Raw genomic sequence first — 25,860 nt, 5'->3', positions numbered from 1 at the left:
GTGTCTCTCGAGGAGGAGCGTGGACTGTGCCCACTCAGCCCCCTGCGCTCTGTCACCAGGAAAGGGTGACTGAAGTTTCCAGCCACCAGGAGAGAAAATTCTAAGAGGACCTTAAACATGTTTGAAGGCTGAAAGTTTTAGTTTAAAATGAAGAATACGTTCACGCTGCTTTTTTTTGCGAGAGAAACAATTTGGTCCTTCAGAGAGCGTACTGCACAGAGAAGCTGATTATTTGCCCACATTGCCAGGTAAGGGAAGCATTTTACTAGAATGCTTCTGTACTCGCTAGTAGGAATAATAATCACCTATAGTTTTCTAGCCACTGATGAGCAGTCTTTTCTAGTAAGCAAGAAAACTGGAGCAGAAAGTTAAAGGCTCTGGACCAGTGGTTGGCAAACTCATTGGTCAACAGAGCCAAATATCAATAGTAAAACAATTGAAATTTCTTTTGAGAGCCAAATTTTTTTAACTTAAACTTTTTCTAATGCCACTTCTTCAAAATAGACTTGCCTAGGCCGTGGTATTTTGTGGAAGAGCCACACTCAAGGGGCCAAAGAGCAGCATGTGGCTCAAGAGCTGCAGTTTGTTGACCACGGCTCTAGCCTAATGGTACCTAGTGAGAAAAATAGAACCCTAATGGGCCCAGTCATAGCGTTAGGTGAGTGCCTACTGTGTGCTAGCTGCAGTGCTGGGTGCTTATCTGCTCTGTCTCACTTAGTTCTCATAGCATTTCAGTGAGATATATACTGGGCCCCTTCTGCACTGACTGCCACTACAGGTGTGGTAATCACAGGCACACACTCCCTTGCCCTCTTGGAGAACACATCAGAAGATACAATGGGAGCTGGGAGAGATCATATGCATGGACCAGACTCCAGGCACTGACTCTTATAGTTATTCTCACAGCAAACCCAGAGGTGGGTATTTCTGTTACCTCTCTTCTACAGGTGAGGAAATGGCTCAAGCTGCATAGCCAGCAGCTGGGATTGATGCCAGGGATGGTACTTGGGCCCTAATCAAGTTGCTACACTGCCTCCAAAGAGTCATCTGGCGCCGTGCCTGCCAGGAGGCCAGAGGATGTGTCTTGGAGGTTTTGGACAGCTTGTAAAAGCCTGGGATGTGCAAATTTGTCTTGTGCCAAAGATATCTTCTCCCCGAAGAGACAGTTAGTAAAAGCCAATGGTGCTGGGTACCGAAAATGAGGGGCTGGGAGTGGATGAGGATCAGTGTTTCCCATTTCATCACACATCTGCCTCTGACACTGGGACTCAGGCTTCCAAACCTTATTAGCTGGAATCTAAGCCTCAGACATCAGGGGAAAACTGACAACAAGGTCTTCCTCCTAATAGAAACTACTTCAGAATCACCTCTTCACACTGTTTTACCGTATTTTTCGGACCATAAGACGCACTCCCCCCCCCCCCCCCCCCAGAAGTGGGGGGAAAAAGTCCCTGCGTCTTATGGTCCAAATATAGCCTACACATATACTTTAAAAAAAAAAGTTTTTTTACATGTGCTCCTGGTCAGAGCACATGCTCGGGTTTTGGTCTCTGTGTGCTTGCCCGGCTCTAAAATGGTTCTAAATGCTGCTGTTTACTTTACAGGGTTGATTACATGTGTTTATGACTGTGATGTTGGGTTTTAATGCACATAAAATATTTTAGGACACTATTTGTTTCAGAATCTTTTTTTCTTCATTTCCCTTCTCTAAAAACTTGTGCGTCTTATGGTCCGGAGCGTCTTATGGTCCGAAAAATATGGTAATTCGAAAGTTGTAAGAAGAAAGGAAGTGCCCGGTTGGCATGACTGAGTGCTTAAGTGTCAACCTATGAATTGATTCCTGGTCAGAGCACATGCTCGGGTTTTGGGCTCGATCCCCAGTGGGGCTGTACAGGAGTCACCCATCAGCAATTCTCTCTCATCATTAATGTCTCTCTCTCTCTCTCTCTCTCTCTTTCTTTCTGAAATAAATAAAAAATACATATATTTAAAAATAAAAAAGAGAGGAAACAATACCTTTTGGCGTTCTTCAATTCCAACTTCATAAGTTGCTAAAATAAAGATGAAAAATAATTAGAGCAGTTCCTTATAATACTGGTTTTGTACAGTACCCAGTGTGAAATCAATTATGCAAGACCACAGAGTTCAGTGTTCTCTGCCTCCACACGGATCTCTGTGAGGCTTTGTCAAGGTGGTTTGGGAAGTTCTGGGTCAGTGACCACGGTTTTAATTTTGTGGGGATTTCCAGGAAGGAATGTATAGTCAATGAAAACATTTGAAACAATTTTGAGTTTCCTGTTTGGGTAAATACATTCCTTCCCTATGATTAAGAGAAATCACTGAGATTGAGTGTTACCACTCAGAAGACAAACTTGAAAGGAAAAGGAAAGGGGGAAAAAGAATCAGAAACAGTTTACATCCCATTTCAACAAGATGATTGCTAAAGAGGAGCCAGACCACCAACTCAGACCTTTTGATTTTTTTCAATAGTTCTGTGGATATTATTTAATGACATGATGCCAACCTAACAAACATGAGTAGTGGCAAGAATTTGAGTTAAAAACCCAGTCCTGATACTACCTGTAGATGCAAACACATTACTTCATTTCTTTGAACCTCATCTTACTCATCTGTGAAATGGGGTCAGTTGGTACCTGCCATATAGAGATAATGGGAAGATTAAAGGAGTTGATGTAAGAAACCTAATGTACCTAGCAGGTCACCATTGTATAGAAAGTGACATTTTTTGACAAAGTTGCTAGTTTGATGTTTCTTTGCTTAAAGTTATCTATAAAAGTTTTCCCTTACTGTTAATGAGTGCATAATGAGTGGGACCTCCCTCCCCATTTCCTTTTTTTTTTCTTTCTCTGATAGAGTCCTGAGGCTTTAGTTTAGAAAAACTGACCAAACATCATGTTGCATTCCTAAGCTATAATTATTCTAAACATACAACCCATTCTTAAAGGAAAGGAAACCCTAGGTTTTCTGTAGGAACTACCCATGTGGAATTGTTGACACACAGACCTAAAATTCTGGGTGGGTGATCAGTAATATGCAAGTCAACTTGGGTAATTGTACACTGTTATTTTTACTGGTTTTTGAGTCAAACATTCTGCTAATACTCATTTTAAAAACTTTGTTTAGCTATTGATATATTTAAAATGACCGATTATGACACAGATGGCCTCATCCAAAGTATAGATATTTTTTTCCAATTTAAAAAATACCTTCTTTCTTCCTCCAGTTTATTGACCATATATATTTATTTAGAGAATTAACAAATCATGGTCTCTTTACTTCTCCTTGGCATTGGGTGGGAAAATATATTATAATTCTGTCTTAGATATGGGACAACCAACGTTCAGAGACACCTTACTTGACAAGGCTAATAAAAATGGGTGATACAGTCCCTTCCATAGCCTGGCTAGTGGAGCAGAGGGATTGTAGTTAACTCCCCCAAAAAGGGTAATGCATGCACAGTTAAAAATATATTCATAATTTAATGCTGCTTTTTAAACAAAGTTTAATAGTAGTATGTCTTGCCATCAAAACTTTCTCCCAGAATAGGAATGTGAAGTTCTAAGGGCTGTACCACAGAGGGTCAGAAAGGGACTAGAAATGCACAGCACTGGAGTCCTTGCTCACATTTCATGCCGAGTTAGATAACCCTCTCCCCTGAACAGCAGCATCCCAGCCGGGAGAAGAGAACAACTATCAGAGGGGAGAATGAAAACCTTCTTGAAGGAGAAGCAACATAAAGTGGTGGGAAGATCATGGACCTCAGAGGCAGTCTGAGCCCATTTCATATTATAACTCTGCCACATAGCCCTTATGTGACTTTGGTTACTCAATCCCTGACCTTGAGTTTCCCTTCTCTCAAAGTGGATTAAAATCACCCTATCAGCAGGATGTACACAGAAGACCTAACGCAGAACTGGGACCCATCACACAAGGTCAGTAAATGCTAGTGTTTATTCTGGCACCAATATGTACGCCTTTTGTAGAAAATTGACTGATCCTACAGGCAGAACAGAGACATAGAAACTTGTGGAGATGATATAAGTCCCTGTTTCTTCATCTTCTTCCCTGAAAGGGTCTCTTTTTTTTTTTCCACATAAAGTTCTGAGCTTTTTCAGTATACCAGAGGCAGGAAGATGTAACTCTGAATGATTGGTCAGAGCCATTAAATGAATCCTATGCTCCTATCCAGGCTAACCATAGGGACCTAATTCCCATGGTCTGTTATCTCCTTCTCCATACACGGGGCTTCCAGGGACTTCAAGAAATACATTGCAAGAAGAGAGATGAAGTTTGTATAGGAGGACAAGGAAAAAAAATTAATCGCCATATCTTGATCTTTCCCTCCCACATAGTGACAAAAGGCAAAGCATCTAAGCAGATCAGTGAAGGAAAGACCAGAGGAGGGCAGAGAGAAGGCAGCGCTGAGTCCTGAGATAGCATGCATGCTCAACTGGATGTATTTATAGTTATAAGAGACTAGACAAAAAGGGGGAATTAGATGGTAAAGCAGCATGGCTATGGATGTTTAACTTCATAGTCAGCTGGGGGAAAATACCATTTTTGACACATTTTCATTCCACATGGGGTTATAATATTAAATGGCTTAGCAGACTTACAATCAGCAATTTCTTTTGCGGTGCACAGGTTAATGGAGTTGCCAGAGTATCTCAGATATGAAATTGTTGCCTCATAATTATGTGGTTCTTCAAATTCAGCACTGAGAAGCATGGAGAAAAGAAGATTAGTTAAAATAAAATGTTTCTTTAAACATATTGTAAAACTTTTTTATTCTTTTTCCTCATTAGAGAGGTAATATAAGTATGTCTGGCCAATATGGTAACCTGAGCAGACATGGAAGGCAACACTATCCCTGTTCCAAAGACATAGGAATTCTGGATAAAATATTACAATACTAAGATTTATACAAAGAACACCTAACTCATCTAGAAATCAGTAAGGTAAAAATCTCCAGGCTCCAGACATCGAGAGGAAATGCACAATTAAACATGTAAATGAGAACTGTAACCAAGGGACTCAGAGGCAAATGGGAACCAAATAAAGATCTTAGCGACTGGTCCACTGGTGACCTAAGGTCTGAGTTGGAAGTTATGTCTGAGCCTCAGGTCTCATCTGAATGGAAAGCTGAAACTGAGCCATCAGCATGAAGTCCAGAGTCACAAAATGCCACTCCATCTGCAAAAGAAGTTCTAGAACTATTGGTGCACTCTCCTAGATTCTGAGCAGGAAGACTGTTGCCTGACAATGGCCATTAGAGCTAAGAGAGAGTCCCCATGAGATATCAGAACCTTGCACAGGCATGGGTTCCAGATGTAGACTGTGTAGTTCCAAGATGCAAAACCAAAACGGTGCTTGAAACCCAACTCTCCCCTCTGCTAAAGCAACTCTGAAATTACTTCGTAAACATACGTCCATACCTTGGATATCTATGGTTTCTAAAGAAATAGTCCTCACTATAAATAAGTTTATAGTCACAACTGCACACCTCATAGGAAAGGAGCCACCATAGATAGTTGGAAGTTATAACTCGGGAGAATTAAATAACAGAATGACATGAATGTGATTTTAAAATAAATACATTTTATGTGTTCAAAGAAATAAAATGAGGGACAAAATCCACTAGAGGGTGTGAAAAAGCATGTAGAGTAGGAGGCAGGAGAAAGAAATTATAGAAATAATAAATATAGTTCTTAAAAGAAAAATTTTAATGTATAGGTTGAAAAGTAGATTGGGTGCAGCAAAAGAGAGAATTGGTGAATTAGTTAAATCTGAGGAAGTTACCCAGAAGGTAGCACAGAGAGATTAAGAGATGAAAAATATTAAAAAGAAAAGTTAACAGTAGGGAGGAAAGAATGAGAAGGTTCAACACACACACACACACACACACACACGCACACGCACACAAACACACACAGTATCCCCCAAAATGTATACACATACTTTGAATAATTATAAAAGCAATGTTTATTAATAATAAAATGGCCCAGCCAGTGTAAATAGTTGAGCATTGACTCATGTACCCAGAGGTTGCTGGTTTGATTCCTGATCAGAGCACATGCCCAGGTTGTAGCCTTGAATCTCTGGTGGGAGCCATGCAGGAGGCAGCGACCAATGTTTCTCTCTCTCTAAAATTCAATAAAAACATATTTAAAAAAGAATAAAATGGAATTAAAATATTAAATAATAATATGATGGTGAGAGAAGGCTATGGGAATTATTCTCAGGTCTTTATATTGTTTAAGAGCAGGGTATAGATTTCAACTAACATCAGACTTAATTGTAGATGTCTAAATTTAACTATAATCACTAAAAAAGACTGAAATAGCATAACTTCTCACCTGGTAGAAGGAAAATATGCCATAAGAAAGCTTAAATGTTTAAGAAGGCAGAAAAGGAAGAAAAAATACAAGTAAAGAAATTTCATAGTAAATTTAAAACATGAAATATAATGGGAAACAGTCAAAATAGATCAAGAATCATAGAAATGCAGAGATAAAACTACTCTAATAAAATATAGATTATCTGACTTAATGTCTTAAAAACCCAGTTAATCCTGCTACAAAGCAACAGACAAGCCAAAGCGTTGGCATTGATGAATGGGAAAGAGAGCCAAACTAAATGCTAACCAAAAAGAAAGCTTAGGTAGGTATATTAATAGTAGATCATACTTTAGCATGACTGTTCAAGAAAATGAGAGAAGGTATACATACACAATCATAAAGTAAAGGTAAAAAAAGAGGACATAACTGGGAATAGCTTCAGGTTTTCAGAAATCTATGAAGAAGTTGTGATCAGTTCTCTGCCAATAAGTTTGAAAGTCTAGAGAAAATCAGCAAATTTAGTGAGAAATATAAAATTATCTAAAGAAAAAAATAGAAAGGACAGGCCAATAAATCATAAAAGGGCTTGAATAAACATGCACACACCCACATTCCCCCCTACCCACCTCCACATTCTGCCCACCTGTGGTGAGGTTTAATGACTAGTTTCAGAGAGAGAAAAAACGGGAAAAGCTATGCTACTCATTTTAAGATGAAAGAATAATTTTGATATGAAAACCACAGAATGACCAATGAAAGAAAAATATAGCCCACTCTCACATAGACATTTTAGCCCAAATAAAACAGTAGAATAATGAATTAATCAGTAATATAAACAACTAAAATTTCCCCAAGACTTCAAGGATGATTCAACATCAGAAAATCTGTCATTGCAAGTAATCATACTGGAACAATGAAAGTGAAAAAAGAACAAAACACCTACTCAGATTATTTTAATAGATGCAAGAAAGCATTCCAGGTAGATAAACTTTCTTAACTAGATTAACCTCCAAAAATGTCACAATAGCAAAGTGGAACAAAAAGAGTTAGTATGTAAACTCTATTAGGAACTATTGCAATAGAAAGACAAAGAAACCATTAGAAAATTGGACAAAAGCATATGGTAGATATCACAGAAGCAAACAACTAAAAAGTTTATAAGCAAATTCACAACCTCACAGTAAATAGGGGAAAATAGAAGTTAAGACAATGAAAATTTGATTCCACACCCTTCAATTTAGCAAGAATCTTAAAGTTTGAAAAAACATCTTATTTAGCAAGAATATGGAAAATGGGAATTCTTCATACAGGCTCGAGAATATGAATTGGAACATCTATTTTGGAGAATAATTTTTCAATACCTAGTAAAACTAAAATTATTTACTCTTGTTTAGCCCTTTTAACTCTAAGTAATAAAAACACATCACAACAACCTAGGCAGTGGTCGGCAAACTGCGGCTTGTGAACCACATGCAGCTCTTTGGCCCCTTGTGTTTTTAGCAAAGGCCAGCTTAGGAGTACCATAATTAAGTTAATAACAACATACCTACCTAATAGTTTAAGTTTTAAAAATTTGGCATTCAAAAGAAATTTCAATCATTGACCTGTTGATATTTGGCTCTGTTGACTAATGAGTTTGCTGACCACTGACCTAAAAAAACTTGCTCATATTTACCTGTTATTATATGAGAATTATTGTTGCAGCATCATTTGAAAGGTTGAAAATTTAAAACAACCTTCATGTTCCTCATTAAAGGAATACATGAACATATTGTGATATATTATTTATATAAAGAATATAGGCAATGTGTAAACAGAATGGATAAATTAGTCTTACACGCATTAACATATAATATGAAAACACAGCTTTGGAAAAAAATCAAGTTGTAGAAGAATAAAATAAGATGCCATTTATACAAAAATGTAAAATACCATACCTTTAACGGATATGTGAGTTTGTAGCTAAAGTGTAAGAAACATACTAAATGAATCTACTCTTGTATTCTCAGCTGAAGTTGCCTTTGGGAAGGGAGAAAGAGAAACGGGACTAGTGAGTGAAATGAAAGGAACTTCAACTGTGCCTGTAGCAAATGTAAAATACCAATTTCACATTGGATGTGGACAGTAGAGGGGAGAAAATTACCCATAATTCTCCCACCTTAACACAAGTGAGGTCTCAGTACTTTGGTATTCTTCCTGGTTTTATTTTACATTTGGAGCTATATCTGTATAGTTGTTACACACAAAAAGATGGGAGCACTCTCTTTTCCTTTTTTCTTTTCATTTATTATTATACTAGAGGCCCAGGGCATGGATTAATACTCATGGGAAGTGAGGCCAGCGGGGATCAACCCTCTGTGGGAACGCCACTCATCCTGGTCAACTGAGTGGCATGCCCACTGTGGAATAGCACTGTCCACCAGATGGCAGCTCCTGCATTGAGCATCTGCCCCTTGTCGTCAGTGCACATCATAGCGACTGGTTGACTGGACATTCTGCCGTTCAGTCACTGGGCTTTTATATATATATAGATATTAAGTACATGTCACCCAATTATTTTTTCTTTTTTGTTTGGCCACTTTGGGTATTTTCAGGTTCTGCCCTCTCCCCCTGCCATGGTTTCTTTGATACTTTAAATATGTATGAATAGAAAACATAATAAACTCTAAGGCATCATAATTTCTCCCCTTACTCTTTGGCTCCCCTCCCCCTGCATGAAACAATCAAGAGAAATTTTCTTAAAATATAAACTATCCCATGTACTTTATGCTCCAGGGGCCTAACAATTTCATTGGGTTTATGGTAAATTAACTTTATTAATAAGAAACAATTTGTGAAAAAACTGAAAGAAGTTTAATCAATGTCTTGCACTACTTTTGTCAGAAATGGATATACACACGACTTCAGATGATCAGAAAGAATTTCACTCAAATGTAAAAAAAAGGCATCTTCAGATCCACTGTCTTAGAAAGGCAGAGTCAGGATTAATGTGAAGGGAGAAAAAAGATAATATAGATACATTTAAACCACCCTTTTGCTCCCTGACAATGTCTTTTATCTTTTTTTCTGGTCCATTAAAACCAGACCTGAGATCTTCCTTGATGTAATGCAGTGTGGGTCGATAGAACTTTGGTTGTAGGGAAGAAATAACTCGATAAATTAAATATATCTCTGCTTCAATTTCTTTGTTTCTACATTTGTTAAGTCTATAGTCTGTCTCCAGAACTGTAGAAATCTTTGGGAGGCAGCGTAGAATTATAGACAGACTTGGCTCTTGGGGTCAGCCCAGCTCTTCTACTTTCTAATGATAAGATATTGGATACATTCCTTAATCTTTAGTTTTTTACTCATCAAAACAACAATAATAAAATCTGATTTAAAAGTAGGCTATCGATATTGAATGCAATATTTGCCCTCTTCACATAGACCTTCTACAAAAATATGATAGTAATATTATTATGCTGGAGGACAGAAATTATAGTGTTCTTTAAAAAAAGGTTGGGGTTTGCATTTTGGAAATTATTGGCCTAGTATCAGGTTTATATCTTTTCTGATTTTCTTATAGGAAACCTCTGGTAATTTAAGTACTAGATAATAAAACATTAGTGTTTCTTGAAGATCTCATCAACATTATCTGTGTTCAAGAAGAAATAGTTCTGTAAATGCAATGCGAGCGTTAAAGATGATTTACACAAGCAGATGCTTTCCTATTGGCTTGGACCCTTAGATATCTACCTGTAAAACAAATTTTTGAACAAGTTAGCTTTCTTTGGCTGAAGCATGGGCCCATGCCCTCCTCTCATTCTTGTTTGCATTTGCTAAGTCTACCTTTGGGGCACAGCCCTCCTTTGGAGAATAATTTGCCAGTTTCTGTCTTGGGCTGTTCACTCTAGAGAAGTATTGTATTATAGTACACACTGCTCATTCAAACACATGTTCACTTGATCAAACAGTGAAATTACCCATCCCAGTAGCAGCTACTGTTTGTTGAGGGTTTACCATATGTGAGGCACTGTACTTAGATTCATCATATCCATCTCTGTGTGGTACTAAGCATTTAGATTCTCAGGGCCTTAATTTCTTCATAGGGCCACTGTAGGAATAACTGAATTAATATGTGGGAAACACCCACAGGTACTTTTCCTTTCTCACCTTCCTCTGGATCACTTTGCATGAGACTGCATCAAAAAGTTTCACTGAAAAAAAAAAGATCTGGAAAATCAAAATAGCTTATACTAAGTAGGAAGATTGGGACTTGAGCAGCAAAGCCTGCTATAGCTGTACTTCTGTGCTTATTTCATTAGGGGGTAGGTCAAAGGGGAAAACCCACCTTGTTCCACTTCTTATGTCAATGGGCCACACACTTTGGAGGCAAAGAGACCAGCAGTAGCTTAGCTAGGAGTTGCTCTGTGTGGTATTCTACATGTTCTTGGTGACAAGGAAATATGTGACCATGTGATTTCTCAATGTCCCAAAGTACCAAACTGGGCAAATTCCTATTTCCAATAAATAATTCTTACAAGACTACTTTCTTCCCCAGCCTTCACCCTAAGAAACCTTTTTTCCTGAATTAAATGATTGATGATTAAACTTTAAAATATTATATCCATCCTACCTAAAATGGACTTAAAAATGTATATGTACTATCGTTTCTCGGCCTTTTGGCTAAGATCAAGTGTAAAATGTATATGTACTATGTTCATAAAAAATACACAAAATTATTCCAAGGATGTGTTTCTCTCAAGAGCTAATAAAGTTTCCATCTTCTACATTTTAGATGCTGGACAAAGATGAAGAATCAATGAAGTAGACGGGCAGAAGGGTGGTGAGGGGACACATGCTTTGGAAAGATAGATATGAGGCTGAATTTCAACTTTATCTGTGACCTTGGGTGGGTAATTGGGCCCAAGTCTCTTCTTCCTGAACATATATTATGCTGTGTTTACTGACATAAGGTATATGCTGCCACTACCACCACTACCACCCTGCCTACCATTCCACATTTCCACCATTTGAACTTCTACCACTTCTACCACTAGCTCTACTATTATACTTTCTCAATTTTTACAGAACACACACATATATCTATGTTCACACATAATCTTCTTATCTACACTAATAAAAGATAAATATACAAATTGACTGTACCTTTGAGATGCCCACCAGCCAATCAGGGGTATGCAAATTAACCAAAGAAAGATAGCGGGTTAATTTGCATATGCAGGTGCTGAGTGGCTGGGGGAGGGGCGAGATGCTTGCACACCGCCCCAGCTGGTTTAGGCATCTGGGCAGTGTGGGAATGCAGAAAGGCAGCTCTAGGACTGTAGTGAAGGCTATGCTGGCAGCCAGGGGAAGGAAGGCCCATTCTTGCACGAATCTTTATGCATTGGGCTGCTAGTATATGATATACATTCACACAAAATACACATATATGTCTATGATAAACATATATCAGATACATATGAATATATGCATTTGTATATACAAATATGCAAATATGTGTGTATTTACTAGTACAGGAGTGTGTATAAGCACAACCCTGCCACCACATGTTTCATAACCTACTACTTCTACAATGACTTCTGTAACAACAAACAAACAAGAAAAAACAATGCTGCCAATGTTGCTCAATTCTGAGCACTAAAGTGTTTTTTCGAAAATTCATAAGTTTATAACTTAACTCTCTAAATAAAGGGCCACAAAACTAGAATGATGGTAAAGGTTAATTTCATGTGTCAATTTGACCACAGGTGTCCAGGTTGAACGTTGCCTCTGAGTGTGTCTGTGAGGATATCTGGATGAGATCAACATTTGAACCAGCAGTCCCCTTGAACAGAGCACTCTTATGGTTGGGGGTTTTAAATGAAGGAGTGGACCTAAGCCTTTGTCTATAGAAGTAAGGGACACAAGCCTTTGTCTATAGAAAGTGCCCAAAAAACAGAGCCTTTAAGGGATTTTTAAAAAAGGAATAATGCTTAAAAACACAAAAGACGGGAAAAACCATAAGTAAATCCACTGCTCCTATCTTGTGAAAAGCAGGCCAAACAGTGACCTTGCTGTGTCCCTGAAATCCAATTAAAAGGGGATAAGCCCAGCTGGCATGGCTCAGTGGTTGAGTGTAATAAGAATAGATTAAAGTGGCTTAAGCTGGTGCCACCTGGATGTTCTGGGTCTAAAACTTTATAAGGCAAAGGCTTAAAAAATTCCCTCTCTTCACTCTTGCCCTATAGCAGTTCAGTTGAGCACACTGGGATCTTGGAGAACTCTTTCACATCCCTTCCTATGAGGAGCCACTCAAGAAAGAGCACTGTAATTGTGAACAACTTAAAAACTAGCCTTTAGAGATTCTGATCTTACATGCACACAGGCACAAGGAAGTCCAGCTTTTGCTTAGTTAAGTAGAAACCAATCCAAAATATCTTTTAGGAAGGATGTGTCTGGTACTGAGCTCTAGTGATGTGCCACAGGTATTCATATCAACAATGACAAAAACAGTAAATTTCCTAGTTTTCCTAGATTCCTCTTCCCCTCCCATCTCACTCCCACAGCTGATCCAGCAATTGCTGGCTTCCACCCATCCCCAAACATAACTTGAATTCTTTGATTTATCTCCATTTCTTTTTTTAATTAATTAACTTATTGGTTTCTACCAGGAGAGGTAGGGAAAGGGAGAAGGAGAAAAGGAGAAAGAGAAATGCACATTGACTTGTTCCACATATTTATGCATTCAGTGGTTGATCTTTTTACGTTCCCTGACTGGAGATTGAACCCACAACCTTGATGTATTAGAATGCTTATCTAACTAATTGAGCTACCACCCAGAGCTCTTTATCTTCATTTCTACTATATTGTGCATGCCAACTTATTTCACCACTCTGTGACTCAGTTTCCTTATCTGTAAAATGGATGGTTCATCCATTTCTTAGATTGTCAAATATAGACTCATACATGAACTTAGAACAGAGACTATCTAAGGGTTGATTGCTATTTTTACTGTTATAATCACTATTTTATTATTGTTACAGTGGTTTCCTAGGTCACCTTCTTCTTTTTCCATTTCCCCATTAATTTTTTTTATACAAAACCCAGAGTGACTGGTACAAACTAAATATCAGTACATGTCACTGCCTAGCTTGTCATTTTCCATGGCTTCCCAATGCATTTAGAGAGAAATCCACTTTCATTCCAGGCTCACAAGAGTGGCCCATCATCCCCCAGTGCACTGTGTTTAGCTAATCACTCTCCTTTCTGGCTCTGTAGACATGGTGTGGGGAGGTGTTCTTCTTTGAGGGTCTGAATCAGTGGTGCTCTCTCCTGGAATATTCCCCTAGACTTTCCATGACTGGGGCCCCCGAATTCGGGTCTTAATCCCTAAATCACCACCTCTGAGAGGCCTTCCTTGACCACTCTACACTTTCTTTACTTTGCTCTCAATCCCCTTAATACTTAAAAATTTCTTTATAGCACTTACTACTAGTCAAGTAAGGAGAACAAATGTGTTTTGTTGGGCCACAATGTCATTCTGCTTGCATCATTATTCTGCTTGGATGCCCCAAGGAAGGCAGCTATCCCCCTGTACAGCTTCTGCTCTCCTGGACATCACACAGGACCTAGACCATCATGGATCCGCAGACCCAGGCGCATTAGTGTCTCCCACTCACCATGGGCTAAACACACCAAAACACAAATACAAATGCATGTTCCAAAGTACTGGCTTGAGAGAGGTCACCCAGGAGATTCATCATAAGTTTATAGTATTTTTTAAAGGCTGCCATCAAAACAAAAACACAAAATTAAAAAGTTGAGGAGAGAAAACAGTGGACTCCCGAGATCCACCTATAGAACCGCATTTGAGAAACACCGCCCTGTGTGAATCTTTTCTACTCGGGAAATAAACAGTCTCTCCCTTCCTTAGTGTTTAGCTGAGATTCCCTGTGTCAGGAGTGGGAGAAAAACTGTATTTGTAGCTAATGAATGAAATACTAGCCAACTCTGCTAAGTACTGACAGAGATCCTGCTGACTGTGCCCTGGGAATCCCCTGCTTTGCTCACACTAATAAAGGCTGCTGTCATACAGGGTGCCAGCCAGCTTGGTTCCCATGAAAAAGTGATGGCAAAGAATAATCTTCAAAAAGTCATTTCACTGTTGGGAGCTAATGAGATATTAATATTCCAGAGACAACCAGAGATGGAGAGGCCTGGGGTAGAAGAAACAGACTCATCAAGCATCTTCTCTATTCACTGTGCTTTAGAATTTATCTCATCTAGTCTTCATGGCTATCAGTGAAGTAAGTATTATTGTGTCCACTTTACATATGTGTGTGCTAAAGCTCTGAGCTGGTAAGTGACTGGTCTTAGGTGCAGGGGATGGATTTGAATCTGTGTTACTCTGACTCATGGAAAAATGTGTTTTTCTATTATGCTATGCGACTTCTCATATTTGATAATATGAAGCTCAGAAATGAAAATGGTTATTGTGAATTCACTGAGTTCCTAACAAGATGATTAACATGTATGTGTGTGTGTGTGTGTGTGTGTGTGTGTGTGTGTGTGTTTGTAGTATCTACTGAAATACAGCTAAAACACAAAGATATCTGTTTTGTGAATAGTTGAAAAAATTTATCTTTAATTCAAAGAAAAATGTTATCCTTAGATGTTTTAAGAACTGTTATGTAAAGACAGTGTCCACTGTACTAATAAGATCTTGATCAAGTGGTTTTGAGTTTGAGGTAGGAAGGTTATATATTCCCCTCCCAGTTCAACTTGAAGGACTTTTGAGTAAACAAACAAATGTGTGTAGGCACATGTGTGTGATTACATGTAGGGTATTTTTGTCTACTTTATATATTGCTGTAGTCTCAATGCATATAGAGGAATTGGCATATAGTAGATGCTCAATAAGTATGTGTTAAATGGATAAAATCTACCTCAGCAAAGAAAAGCACTGGACTCTCCAGGTAATGAGCTCCCCATTCAAAGGACTTTTGAAGAGAATTCTTGCCTTTGGTAGAAGGTTATATAATAGCTAAGTATGCTTTATTGAACACTAGATGCTAGGCACTGTGCTAAACACTTTACACTCCTGATTTCACTTATCCTCACTATAACTGTATGAGTTAAGTACTACTAATATCCTACTTTACATAAGTAGAAATTGAGGTTTACAGAGGTTAAGGCATTTGTCCAAGGCTACATAGGTGATAAGTGGTAAAGCATGTGTCAAGAACCCAGATTTTGTTCACATTATGCTCTGTGGCTTGGCTCATCAGGTCATTGCCGAGTCCCTTCCAGTAATGAGATCCTGCATACTCTATTCTAACACAAGATCTTTAATAGCAAGAACATGGAAATGTTCTTCCCAAACAGGCACCAGTTCCCATGGAAATTGTATCTAAGGCTGCTCAGCATTCTGGCATTTACTTGTTCAAAGTAATTTCTTTCTTTCTTTCTTTTTTCCTTCTTTTTTTTTTTTAAGAATATGACAGTAATTTATTTTGGACTATAGGACTTACATAGCAACCACTGGACTTTTTTTTATGCACAACTCATTGCCAGTGACTATGGAAAGCTAGGAGATATGGAAGATTTCCAGCAAAATACACTTTTTAAATAGTGACTTTTTCTCATAGGAAGACAGATATACATAGATATGTCTCACACATATAGGAGCAATGGAATCATATGGATAAATAGGTTAATTTTACAATTGCTTATCTATCAGTTATGTCAATGTTACTTCTTCAAATCAAGAGACAGTAGAGGGAGATTGGGAGTCAAATGTCTGACTGATCCTTGTTCATTGCTCAAAGTAGGATGAGTCATGAGTGGCCAAAATATGTTGTTACCTGGGCTCAGTAAAAGAAATAGATAAAGGATTCAGAAATCTGAGAAGGAGCAACACCCTTGTCTCTACCCTGTCCTTATCCCTTTCACAAAGATGCCTAAGGGTGAGGCCACTGTCTACAGGTGCCTGCAAGGGACCAATAGCCTTATGCTCCCTGCAGGTAGAGGAGAAGATGCGTGGTCACAGACATTTATGGGATTCAAACTAATTTTTTATCAGTGACAAAATGAAGTTCAAAGTCCTTAGCATGGCCCTTTAGGATCCAACCATATCTCATATTTTCTCATATTAGAATACGTTTTGTCAGCCTATATGCTATTTATTACCATCACCTTGCTTTCAATCATGTTCTAGCTCTATACTAAATATTCATTGATCCATCCATTTATCCATCCACTAACCAACTATAAGTTAGCAATGTGGTTATTTCCAGTAACAATACCCTATTATCACCTAACTTACAGTCTCACAAAAGGGAACAAATGAGTGAATCTATCTAATTCCAGCCCACCGTGCAGGGGACATCACAAGATGTTCCTTCTTTCATGAAGTTGCCCCTAAGAATTCTGGTCCCCCTTCATCTCGTCTGTCTTTCACTCTTATAGTGCTATGGGCCATATCATAATTGAGATGCAATGAATCTCATTTCAGATGAGGGTAGGTTCAGTTTTAAAGTCAATATGAAAGAACAGCACCAATTTCCCTTGTAAGTCTCTTAGGAAGAAGGTGTCACAGACTACTGTTTCTCAGTACTTGCCCATCACAGCCAGTTTGTGCCCAGTGTTGAAATGGATTGCTGATTCCTTGATGAAAGTGTGAGGGAAGAAGTCAGCTTAGTTTAGAGCCTAGCTGCAGGAAAATGGTGTATGTAGCTATACACTCTGATCATGGCACACTCAATAACTCTGAAATGCTCCCAGTATGTGAGGCACAGGGAACCAAGATTGACTCGGGGTACATCAGAATGCCATTGTCCCCTCAAAATGCCTTACCAGGACCAACGCTCATCCAGTAACTAATGCAAATCATTTCCTGAGATGTCTAAATTGTTCCCCCTCACTCAAATAAATGTACATGGAATGCAAGTCCACCAACCTACCCTGTGCCATCATTCAACTCTAACCACTAAACTAGGAGTTCCCCCTTATTGAATACGACTGTCTATTCCTTGGTGTACTCACCCCTCTAGGATTTGGTTTCTGTCTACCTTAACCATCCCATTTCTTTCCCTTCCTTATTTCACTTTCTATACTCTAACTCCACTTAACTACTTCTAATTTTCAAAATAATATGTTATTTCATACCTTCTATCTCTGCCTATAGTGTTCCTCCCTGTTACCCAGTGAATGTTGACCTTCAGCATTCATTTCATATACGGAAGTATATGTAAACTGTGCTAGTTTGATTGGACTGAGGCTACTATTCTTAACGCCTCCCTTGGACCCTGTACTTTGCAAATTTCAGTGCCTCCCACTGTGATGCTGGATTTGGTCAAGTCACTTGCTTTGACCAATAGGAGGTCAGCAAATGTGATACCTCAGAAGCATGGAAAGTGTTTGTGCTATTGGCATTGTCTGCTGCCGCTGCTGGGAGAGCATTCTTCAGTTAGCTCACCAGAGGATGTGATGAGTGTGCTAAGTTGAGTTGCACCAAGGTCATCCTCACCAAGGTCATCCTACATCAACCAGATGCAAGCTGAACCCCAGACAATAGGAGCAATTCAGTCAACTTGCACCTAGTATATAAGTTCTGGATATCTAATGCACAACCTAGTCATTAGAGTAAAAAAAAAATACTTATTATAAACTTCAACATTGCTAAGAGACTAGACCTTAACTGTTTTCAACACATAAAAAATAAATAATTATATGAGGTGATAAAGATGTTAGCTAAGCTGCTGTAGTGGTTACTAGTATATTGAGATGCATAAATGTATTAATCCAACAGGCTGTGCACCTCAAACTTAGACATTATACATCAATTATACACAATAAAAAATAGTTTGTGCACCCCTGAGTTAGAATCACAGCTCAGCAAGTGGCAAACTTTCTGAGCCCAAGTGTTTTTAGCTATAAAATGGAGACAGTGTCAGCAATGTGGATGCCTTCTTGAGAAGATGACATGATAAAATCTGTATTAAGTAGCCAGGTGAATGCATTAAAAGGGCTCAACAGTATTTGGTTGAGTGAATTAATGACCTAGCACTTCCATGGAAAAATTCTTAGAATGAATGCAGCAAAAATAAAAGGTCTTTGTGCCATTACCAGTTCCAAACATCCTGCCAGCTGCCCTCAACTTTCTGTGGCCTCTAACTCAATTTATTACTATGGAAGCTAATGTTTCAATTTACTGAACCCAACTGTACAATAAATAAAAGTACCTCAGAGGACCATCTTTGCAACTTAATGTCAGCATTGTTGTTAAATGTGGTTTATTTAATCTCTCGTTTAAAACAAGAATTGCAGTCTGTCGCATCTGCATCTGCTCTTCCTGCACCCCTTTGGGGAAATACTGATTCCTGGCCTGTGCTTACGTCCTGCTTGTGGGCAGGCTCAGTGGCCTCATTGGCAAGCTATACTCCTGCACAATTAAGAAACAGGTACTTACCTCTCTGGAGGCAGGTAGCCCTCCTTCACAGCTGCTGCAAGAGCAAAAGGAAGAGTGAAAAAGAGACTGTAGCGACAGCCTGATTAAAGCAAATTGTGTTTGTGCAATGACCTGACTTCAGAGACACAATGTGTTTGGCAACTCATCTATGCCCCAAGCCTCCCTTCCCAGGCATCCAGGGGATCATTGCCTACATTGCAGCCCCCACCCACACTTTATGGTACTCAATCATGAGTACACTCTCTTGTATTAGACTTTGACTTCCTGGAGTACCAGGAGGTCTGTTGGGTTTCTCTCTTAATCTCACTTCTGTCACAGGGCCTGGCAAAGAAAATGCATGCTTGAAATAATGACACATTGCACTTGTTGAGCTCTTACTGGTGTGACAATAACTATGAAGTCTTTCCATGCCTCATCTCATTCATTTATCCTCACAATAATCTATATGGTGAGTGTTGTTATCATCCCCATGTACAGGCAAGGACAATGAGGCTCAGGGGGTAACACACTCAAACTTAAACAGCTATTGTGTGTGTGTGTGTGTGTGTGTGTGTGTGTGTGTGTGTGTGGAGGGGAGGCTGCAATTTACAAAGCCCATTTTATTATAAAAGATTTAGTACTTTATCTCCTAGTACTTTATCTCCTTTCACAACCTTCTTCCCTTTCAGAGAGATGCTTTGAGCCCTAAATTATTTAACATTTATAAACTTCCCTGATATAGAGGTGGCCATATTCTTAATGTATAATGCTAAGAGCCCTGTTTCTCTATATTGAATTTTCTTTTAAGATGAAACCTAAGATGACTTATAGCAGTGGTTCTCTAAGCATGGTCCCTGGAGCAGCAGCATCAGCAACCCCAGAAAACTTGTTAAAAAGGTAAATCTTCAGGCCTCCAACCCAGACCAACTGAGTAAGAAACTCTTTGTAGTGTGTTTTAACAGGTCTCCTAGGTGATTCTGATGCACACGAAAATTTGAGAACCAATGAGTTAAAGAAATTTAACAATGAAGTTGCTCAGAGCAGTCAAACGAACAACCAATGAGTTAGAAGTAGCTCAGTTAGTGCTCTGTCTGCCGGCACTCATGGTCACAGTAAAGCATGTTAGCCAGTCCTCCCTACATTCCCCTCCCTTGTTTCATTAGAGCAGACAGAACAAAGGTATTTGAAATGTCAACAGGATGAGTCTGGAGTGGGGGTGTGGATGAGCAGGGCACCTTCATGTGTCAGAGTTAGACACATCACAGCACAGAGAAATGGCTTCCAAGGTGTCTCAGTCCTGGAAAGGACCAGTGGGGGTGGGTGGGAGCCCTTGAGTGAATTACTGCAGGCAAATCGCAGAGGCCTGAGGGACCGCCATCATGACTGCAGGTCAAGTTCACACTGACTGCCTCCCTTTCACTGTCTCCCCCTCCTCTACTGCTCAGGCTGTGTTGACAACACAGACTTTGTGGGAAACACAGAGGTGCTCTGCCTCCCTGCCCTGTTCCTTTTCATTTTCTTCCTCTTGGACAGATTCCCAGTGATCAAATGCGAGGCTCTCAGGGAAACAGGCTGGCTCAGGAGCGATAAGGGACCAATTCCCGCAGGCTTGTCATTTCCCGGGCAAGCTGCCACAGCCTCTACATGAGAATAAGCAGTGATGGATGTCCCACCCTGGAGAAGCAGTTCAGCATTGTCACCAGGAGCTCATGCGGAAAGGGAGGTGGCTGGGGAATACTGGCTGACTATGTGGTGGTGGTGGGGTTGTGAGGGCTGTGCATTTCCTTACCTTCCCTGGGGGTCTTGGGCACTGCAGCTGTCCGCCTCAGGAAGGCCTGGAGGCTCACTCCTGGAGGCTTCGGGGGCTTCATGGGAGGAGGACCCAGGAACTCCACAGAAGGCAGTGGTTTCGTTTTGGGAAGCTGGTGATGCTGGACATCTGGCTCTTTTTCTGAGCACAAAAAGCCACAATGTAGGTTAATTGTTTCCATTTTATAGCCTGTCAGGAGAAATTGATGAGTTGCCTTGCCTCATTCCCATTCCCCCCCAAATCTATACTGCACCCAGTAGCCAGAGTGTCCAGATCGAAACACGGCCCTGATCTTGTCACCATCCTGCTGCCCAGAAGATGAAGTGCCATTTCCTCAGCATGTCCTTTGTTGGCTCCCTCGTCTGGCATTTAAACAGTACAAGCCCCAATCGACATTTCCAAATTATTTTCTTACCAGATTTTATTATCCTACTCCCCTGACCTGAAACCCAAACATCCTTCACTCACATCATTGGCTTCTCAGTTCCCAGATTGGATTTTAAAAACCTTCAAAAGCTTTCGTATATCCGAGATATTGTGCATGCTGTTCCTGGTTCCTAGAATGCTGTTCCCTTATTTCTCTCATGCTAAACTTCAACTCTTCTTTTAAGGCCCTGCTCCAATGACACCTCCTCTAAGAAGCTTTTCTTGAATGCTTCCAGAAATCAAGGAATCTGTTTTATATTCCCACAGCACACTGTTAACACCTCTCTAGCAGTGTTGTGGCTTATTAAAGGGGCTGCTTTAATTTCTCACTAAGTGTAGGCTCCTGTGGGCAGGGGCTAAGCCACATTGACCTTTCCCCAGCACTAAGAACAGGGCCCAATTCAAAGGAAATCCACAATAACTGAAGGGATTCTTCAGGCACTTATGTTGGGCAATAACATGGGTGCTATAAGAGAAATCAGAATTGATCTCTGATTTCCAGGGCTCATAGCCTAACACAGGCTTCATGGCTGACTTTGGTGGTACCTAGGCAGCTGTGGATTTTGTGTCCTAGAATTTGGCAGGATAATCCCAGTTTTGCATATTTTATCCTTCTGCACTAATAAGCCAACTCAACAGAAATTCCAATACTACAGATGAAAATCATATCTGCTTCTCCAGAAAATAATGCAAACTCTTATATTAACCAAAGCGCTTTGATTTTTGGTTTACATAAAGTAGGGGTTGATTACATGGTACAACGATGTAAGAGTCGGCTAGTGTTTCCCAAATATACCAGTGAGACTCTCAAAGCTCTGCTGTCCTCTGCAAGCAGGAAGAGCTTCGTGCTTGCCCTCCCAGCAGGGCCAAAGTTTCTCTCTTCTGAGGCTATAACTCCCTATGTCAGTAATTATAGTCTTTATCAAATTAAGGACATGATAGTGAAAGCAAATGATCACTTGCTTATCGGGCCCCTAATTATTCCCAGGCAGTGTGCTCAGTGGTTTGCATGGGTTATCTTTTTTAATCCTCATAACAGTTCTACCAGGTAGGTAATCAATCCATCCTTCCTCCTTCTCTCCCACATAACCCTCCTCCCATTCATCCCCTCTTCATTTCCATCTTTTCATCAGTAATTACTTGACTACTATATTCCAGGAATGGTTCTAGGTGCTGCGGGTAGAGCTGAACAAGAATAAGAGCAGACAGAGCTCTGCCCTCAGGAATTTTCCTTCTAACAGGACGAGACTGATGATTTTACATGTTTATCATCAGTCTCGTCCTGTTAGAAGGAAAATAAGATAATTTTATTCTAATAAGATGAGAGTGATGACAAACATGTAAACAAACAAGATCTGTTAGTTCTATAAAGGAAATAAAAAGAGGATGATATAAAAGAATGCAAATCTTGGGGTGGGCAAGTGGTCTTTTTAGATAGGCAGCTAAAAAAGATTTATCCAGAAGTGTTACTTGACTGACCTCCATGAACCTAGTTGTTTTTTTTTTTTTTGGAAGAGGGAATAGCAATAGTAAAGTTCCCGAGTCACAACAAAGTCTATTGAAGGAACAGCAAGAAATCCAGTGTGTTGACTATGGGCTAGTGAGCCAGGGGAAGAGGTAGGAGGTAAGTCAGAGACATAAACAGGGATCAAAAAAAAAAACAGGGCCATGAAATGAGTAGTAATTTAGATGCTATTTTAAGTTCAAAGAGATTAGAAGAAGGCAATTCATCCATCCATCTCATGAGTCCATTTTAGTCATTCAATAAATATGCTTTGAGAACCACTGACCCTGGCACCCTGTCCTTCTAGATTCTGGGGATATGGTGGTAAACACAGTTCTTATTCTTATGTAACTTGTATTTTACTAGGATAAACCAATACATAATATACTAAGTAGGGAGAAGTGATATAACGAAAATCAAAGCAATGTAAAAAGATAGTGATGTGGTGCTATGGCTATTTTAGATAGAATGATCCTCAGGATCCACTCACAGCAGGTGACACTGAACAGAGACCTTGATAAAATGTTTGAGTCAGGTATCAGAGACCTGGGAGAAGAGTGTTCCTCAGTTAGTGCAAAGGCCCTGGGGTATAACCAGCTTGATATATCTAAGGGACAGCAAGAAGGCCAATGAAATGAGAGAGGAGAAGGTAAGAAAGGTAGGCAAAGACCAGATCACATGAACACTGTAAGATAGATGGAGTTGAATTTGAGCAGGAGCCTGATGTATTACGGCTTACATTATGAAGGATCACTGTGCCTGCTAGGAAGAGAGCAGGATATAAGAGCAAAGTGTGAAAGCAAGAAGATGAGTTGGACCATTGCAGTGGTCCAGGTGAGAGATGACTGTAGTGTGGGCAGAGGGCAAAAGTTGAGGGATATAGAACATATTTTAGTAATAGAACCAATAACTTACTGATGGATTAGATGCAAAGAATGAAGAGAGAGAGAGGAACAGAGCATAACTCCTACATTTGGGCATGAGCGACCAGGAGGACATTGTCCTGATTACTAAGACAGGAAAGACTGGTGATGAATATGATTTGTAGGAGAGCAGATCAGGCTCTATGAAGTTAAGCAGATTGCCCAAGTTCATTCATCTTGTAAGAAGCAGAACTAGGTTTTAAATCCAAGTTTGCTCAAACTGTCTTTCTATATAATTCCAGGAGATTAATCACTTTTTCCAAACCTGAAATTACAATATAGCAGATGCTCTTGTAATACCTGTGTTCACAGAAAAGATTGCTGAGATCACATATGTGACCTTCTCAAGTTCCCCAGCTTTAAGTTGGAAGAATGCAGTGAGCTTTCCCCAAACACCTGTGGATATTAGATTTCTCACCTGGGGCCTGGCTGGCAAGCTCACTCTCATAGATAGGCTGGCAGGTGCTCCCCGTTGGGCTCCTCTCAGGACTGCCCTTTTCTAGGCTCTTCCTTCCATGTCCAGAAAGTAGAAATGTGGGATCTTCTGAGGTTACATGTGATTTTCGTTGGGCTATCAAGTGCCTCTGGGAAGGAAGAGTCTTGGAGCCTTTTGTTTCCAGCTTTGTCCTGGGCTCCTCTGGAGTAGTGAGCCCCATGGATTTCTGATCTTCTGGATGGAGAGCCCCACTTCCACAATCGGCAAGGCAAAGGGCTGATGACATATCACTTTTCTGAGATGAAAACTTCTCCCAGGTCTGGAGCTTGTCTCTGAAGGTACTGGCCACCTCTTTCTTCTTACCAGCTACCTTAGCATTTGACCAATTCACATCTAAAGGCAGAGAAGCCTTCTGTGAATTTTCTGCAGAATGAGTAGACCTTCTTGGAGGTCCGGGGGAATTAGAACATTTCTGAATATCACTCCTTGGTGCCAACTTCATTTTCTGGGGTTCAAGAGACTGGGGTTCACCACTGGAACAATATGGTGGGGGCTGATTGTGGTTGGATGAGAGGGGTTTCCCATTGGCCCAAATCCTTGTTGACTGTGTGCTTCCAATGTTACCCTTTGGAGAAACATCTGCTAGGGATTTAATAGGTCCTGAAAGGGATGGTACATCAAGCTTTTGAAATTTAGCTTGGAGCTCTTTGAAGTTTCTTAATCTTTCCTAAAGCATAAAAGAAAATAGAAAAGTCTCATTATTTTAGGAAACAAGCAGCACAATTAGCTGACTACACTGTGCGTGCCAAGGGCTGTGAGTGCCAATGTAATGCCATTGCTCACCTATTGAGCAAGATCATCCTCCTATTGTGAATGTGGGATGGAACAAAAACAACTGTATCCTCTTTGAAACCCTTTGGATATGTTTAATTTCTTCACAACATATAAAAACCACTTATAATGGAGACAGTATTAACAATTGCTGATAAATCTCTTGATACAAACTTTTTATCACATTGTTGTGAATGACTAGAACTCTCTTCATCTTTCAAAATTAGAGGTCTACACTCACTGAATAACAATTCCCTATCTTCTCACACAGCTCCCCAGCCCCTGGCAACAACCCTTCTGCTTTATGACTATAAATTTAACCACAGTTAGATATCACCTCACATCTGTTAGAATAGCTATTATGAAAAAGATAAGAAATAACAAGTGTTGGAGAGGATGTAGTAGAGAAAAGGGAATTCTTGTTGACTGTTGGTGGGAACTAAATTGGTACAACCACTATGGAAAACAGTAAGAAGGCTCCTAAAAAATTAATAGAACTACCATATGATCTAGCAATTCTACTTCTGAGTATTTATTTAAAGAAAACAAATACTAACTCAGAAAGATAGATGCACCACTATGTTCACTGCAGCATATATATATATATATATATATATATGAAAGCCTAAGCAACTAACTGGTGGACTAGGCAGGTAGCTATGACCACCAGGGGTCCAGATGCTTAACACAGGCGCTGCTGAGTGATAACTTTGAGTGCCCTCTCACATTCCAGGACCCCTTGGGAAATGTTGCACTGCTGATTTTGGCCTGATCCCTACAGACCAGGCTGAGAGACCTCACCGTGCACAAATCCATGTACCAGGTCTCTAGTTATTTATAATTGCCAAGATATGGAAACAGCTGCACTTATTGGACTGTGTCTATTTCCTTCACCAGATTAGGGAAGTTTTCTGTTATTATTTTGTCAAATAGATTTTCAATTTTTTTGCTTTCTCTTCTCCTCCCAGCATCCCCATGATGTGAATGTTGGCACGCTTGAAGTTGTCTCAAAGGCTCCTTACACTATCTTCATTTTTTTAGATTTTTTTTTTCTGTTTACTGTTATGTTTTTTGCTTTCATATATTCCAAATTGCTGATTTGATTCCTGGCTTTACTTTCTATAGATTATTCATCATTTGA

At 39.7% G+C, this 25,860-nt stretch overlaps 1 protein-coding gene across 1 annotated transcript in view; it reads right to left on the bottom strand.

The window, feature by feature from the left end:
• FYB2 (FYN binding protein 2) overlaps positions 1-24,624 on the bottom strand; it is a 62,308-nt gene extending 37,684 nt beyond the window's left edge. The window contains 5 exon segments of the mRNA XM_045584565.1: positions 2,017-2,051; positions 4,638-4,738; positions 18,811-18,844; positions 20,579-20,740; positions 23,871-24,624. Coding sequence (XP_045440521.1) covers positions 2,017-2,051; positions 4,638-4,738; positions 18,811-18,844; positions 20,579-20,740; positions 23,871-24,624 — 1,086 coding nt within the window.
• Between the last annotated feature and the right edge of the window lie 1,236 nt (positions 24,625-25,860).

Source organism: Pipistrellus kuhlii, unplaced genomic scaffold (assembly GCF_014108245.1).
Source record: "Pipistrellus kuhlii isolate mPipKuh1 unplaced genomic scaffold, mPipKuh1.p scaffold_m20_p_2, whole genome shotgun sequence".
NCBI lineage: Eukaryota > Metazoa > Chordata > Mammalia > Chiroptera > Vespertilionidae > Pipistrellus > Pipistrellus kuhlii.
Note: the sequence above shows the minus strand (reverse complement) of the source record. Positions and strands in the feature narration are given on the sequence as shown.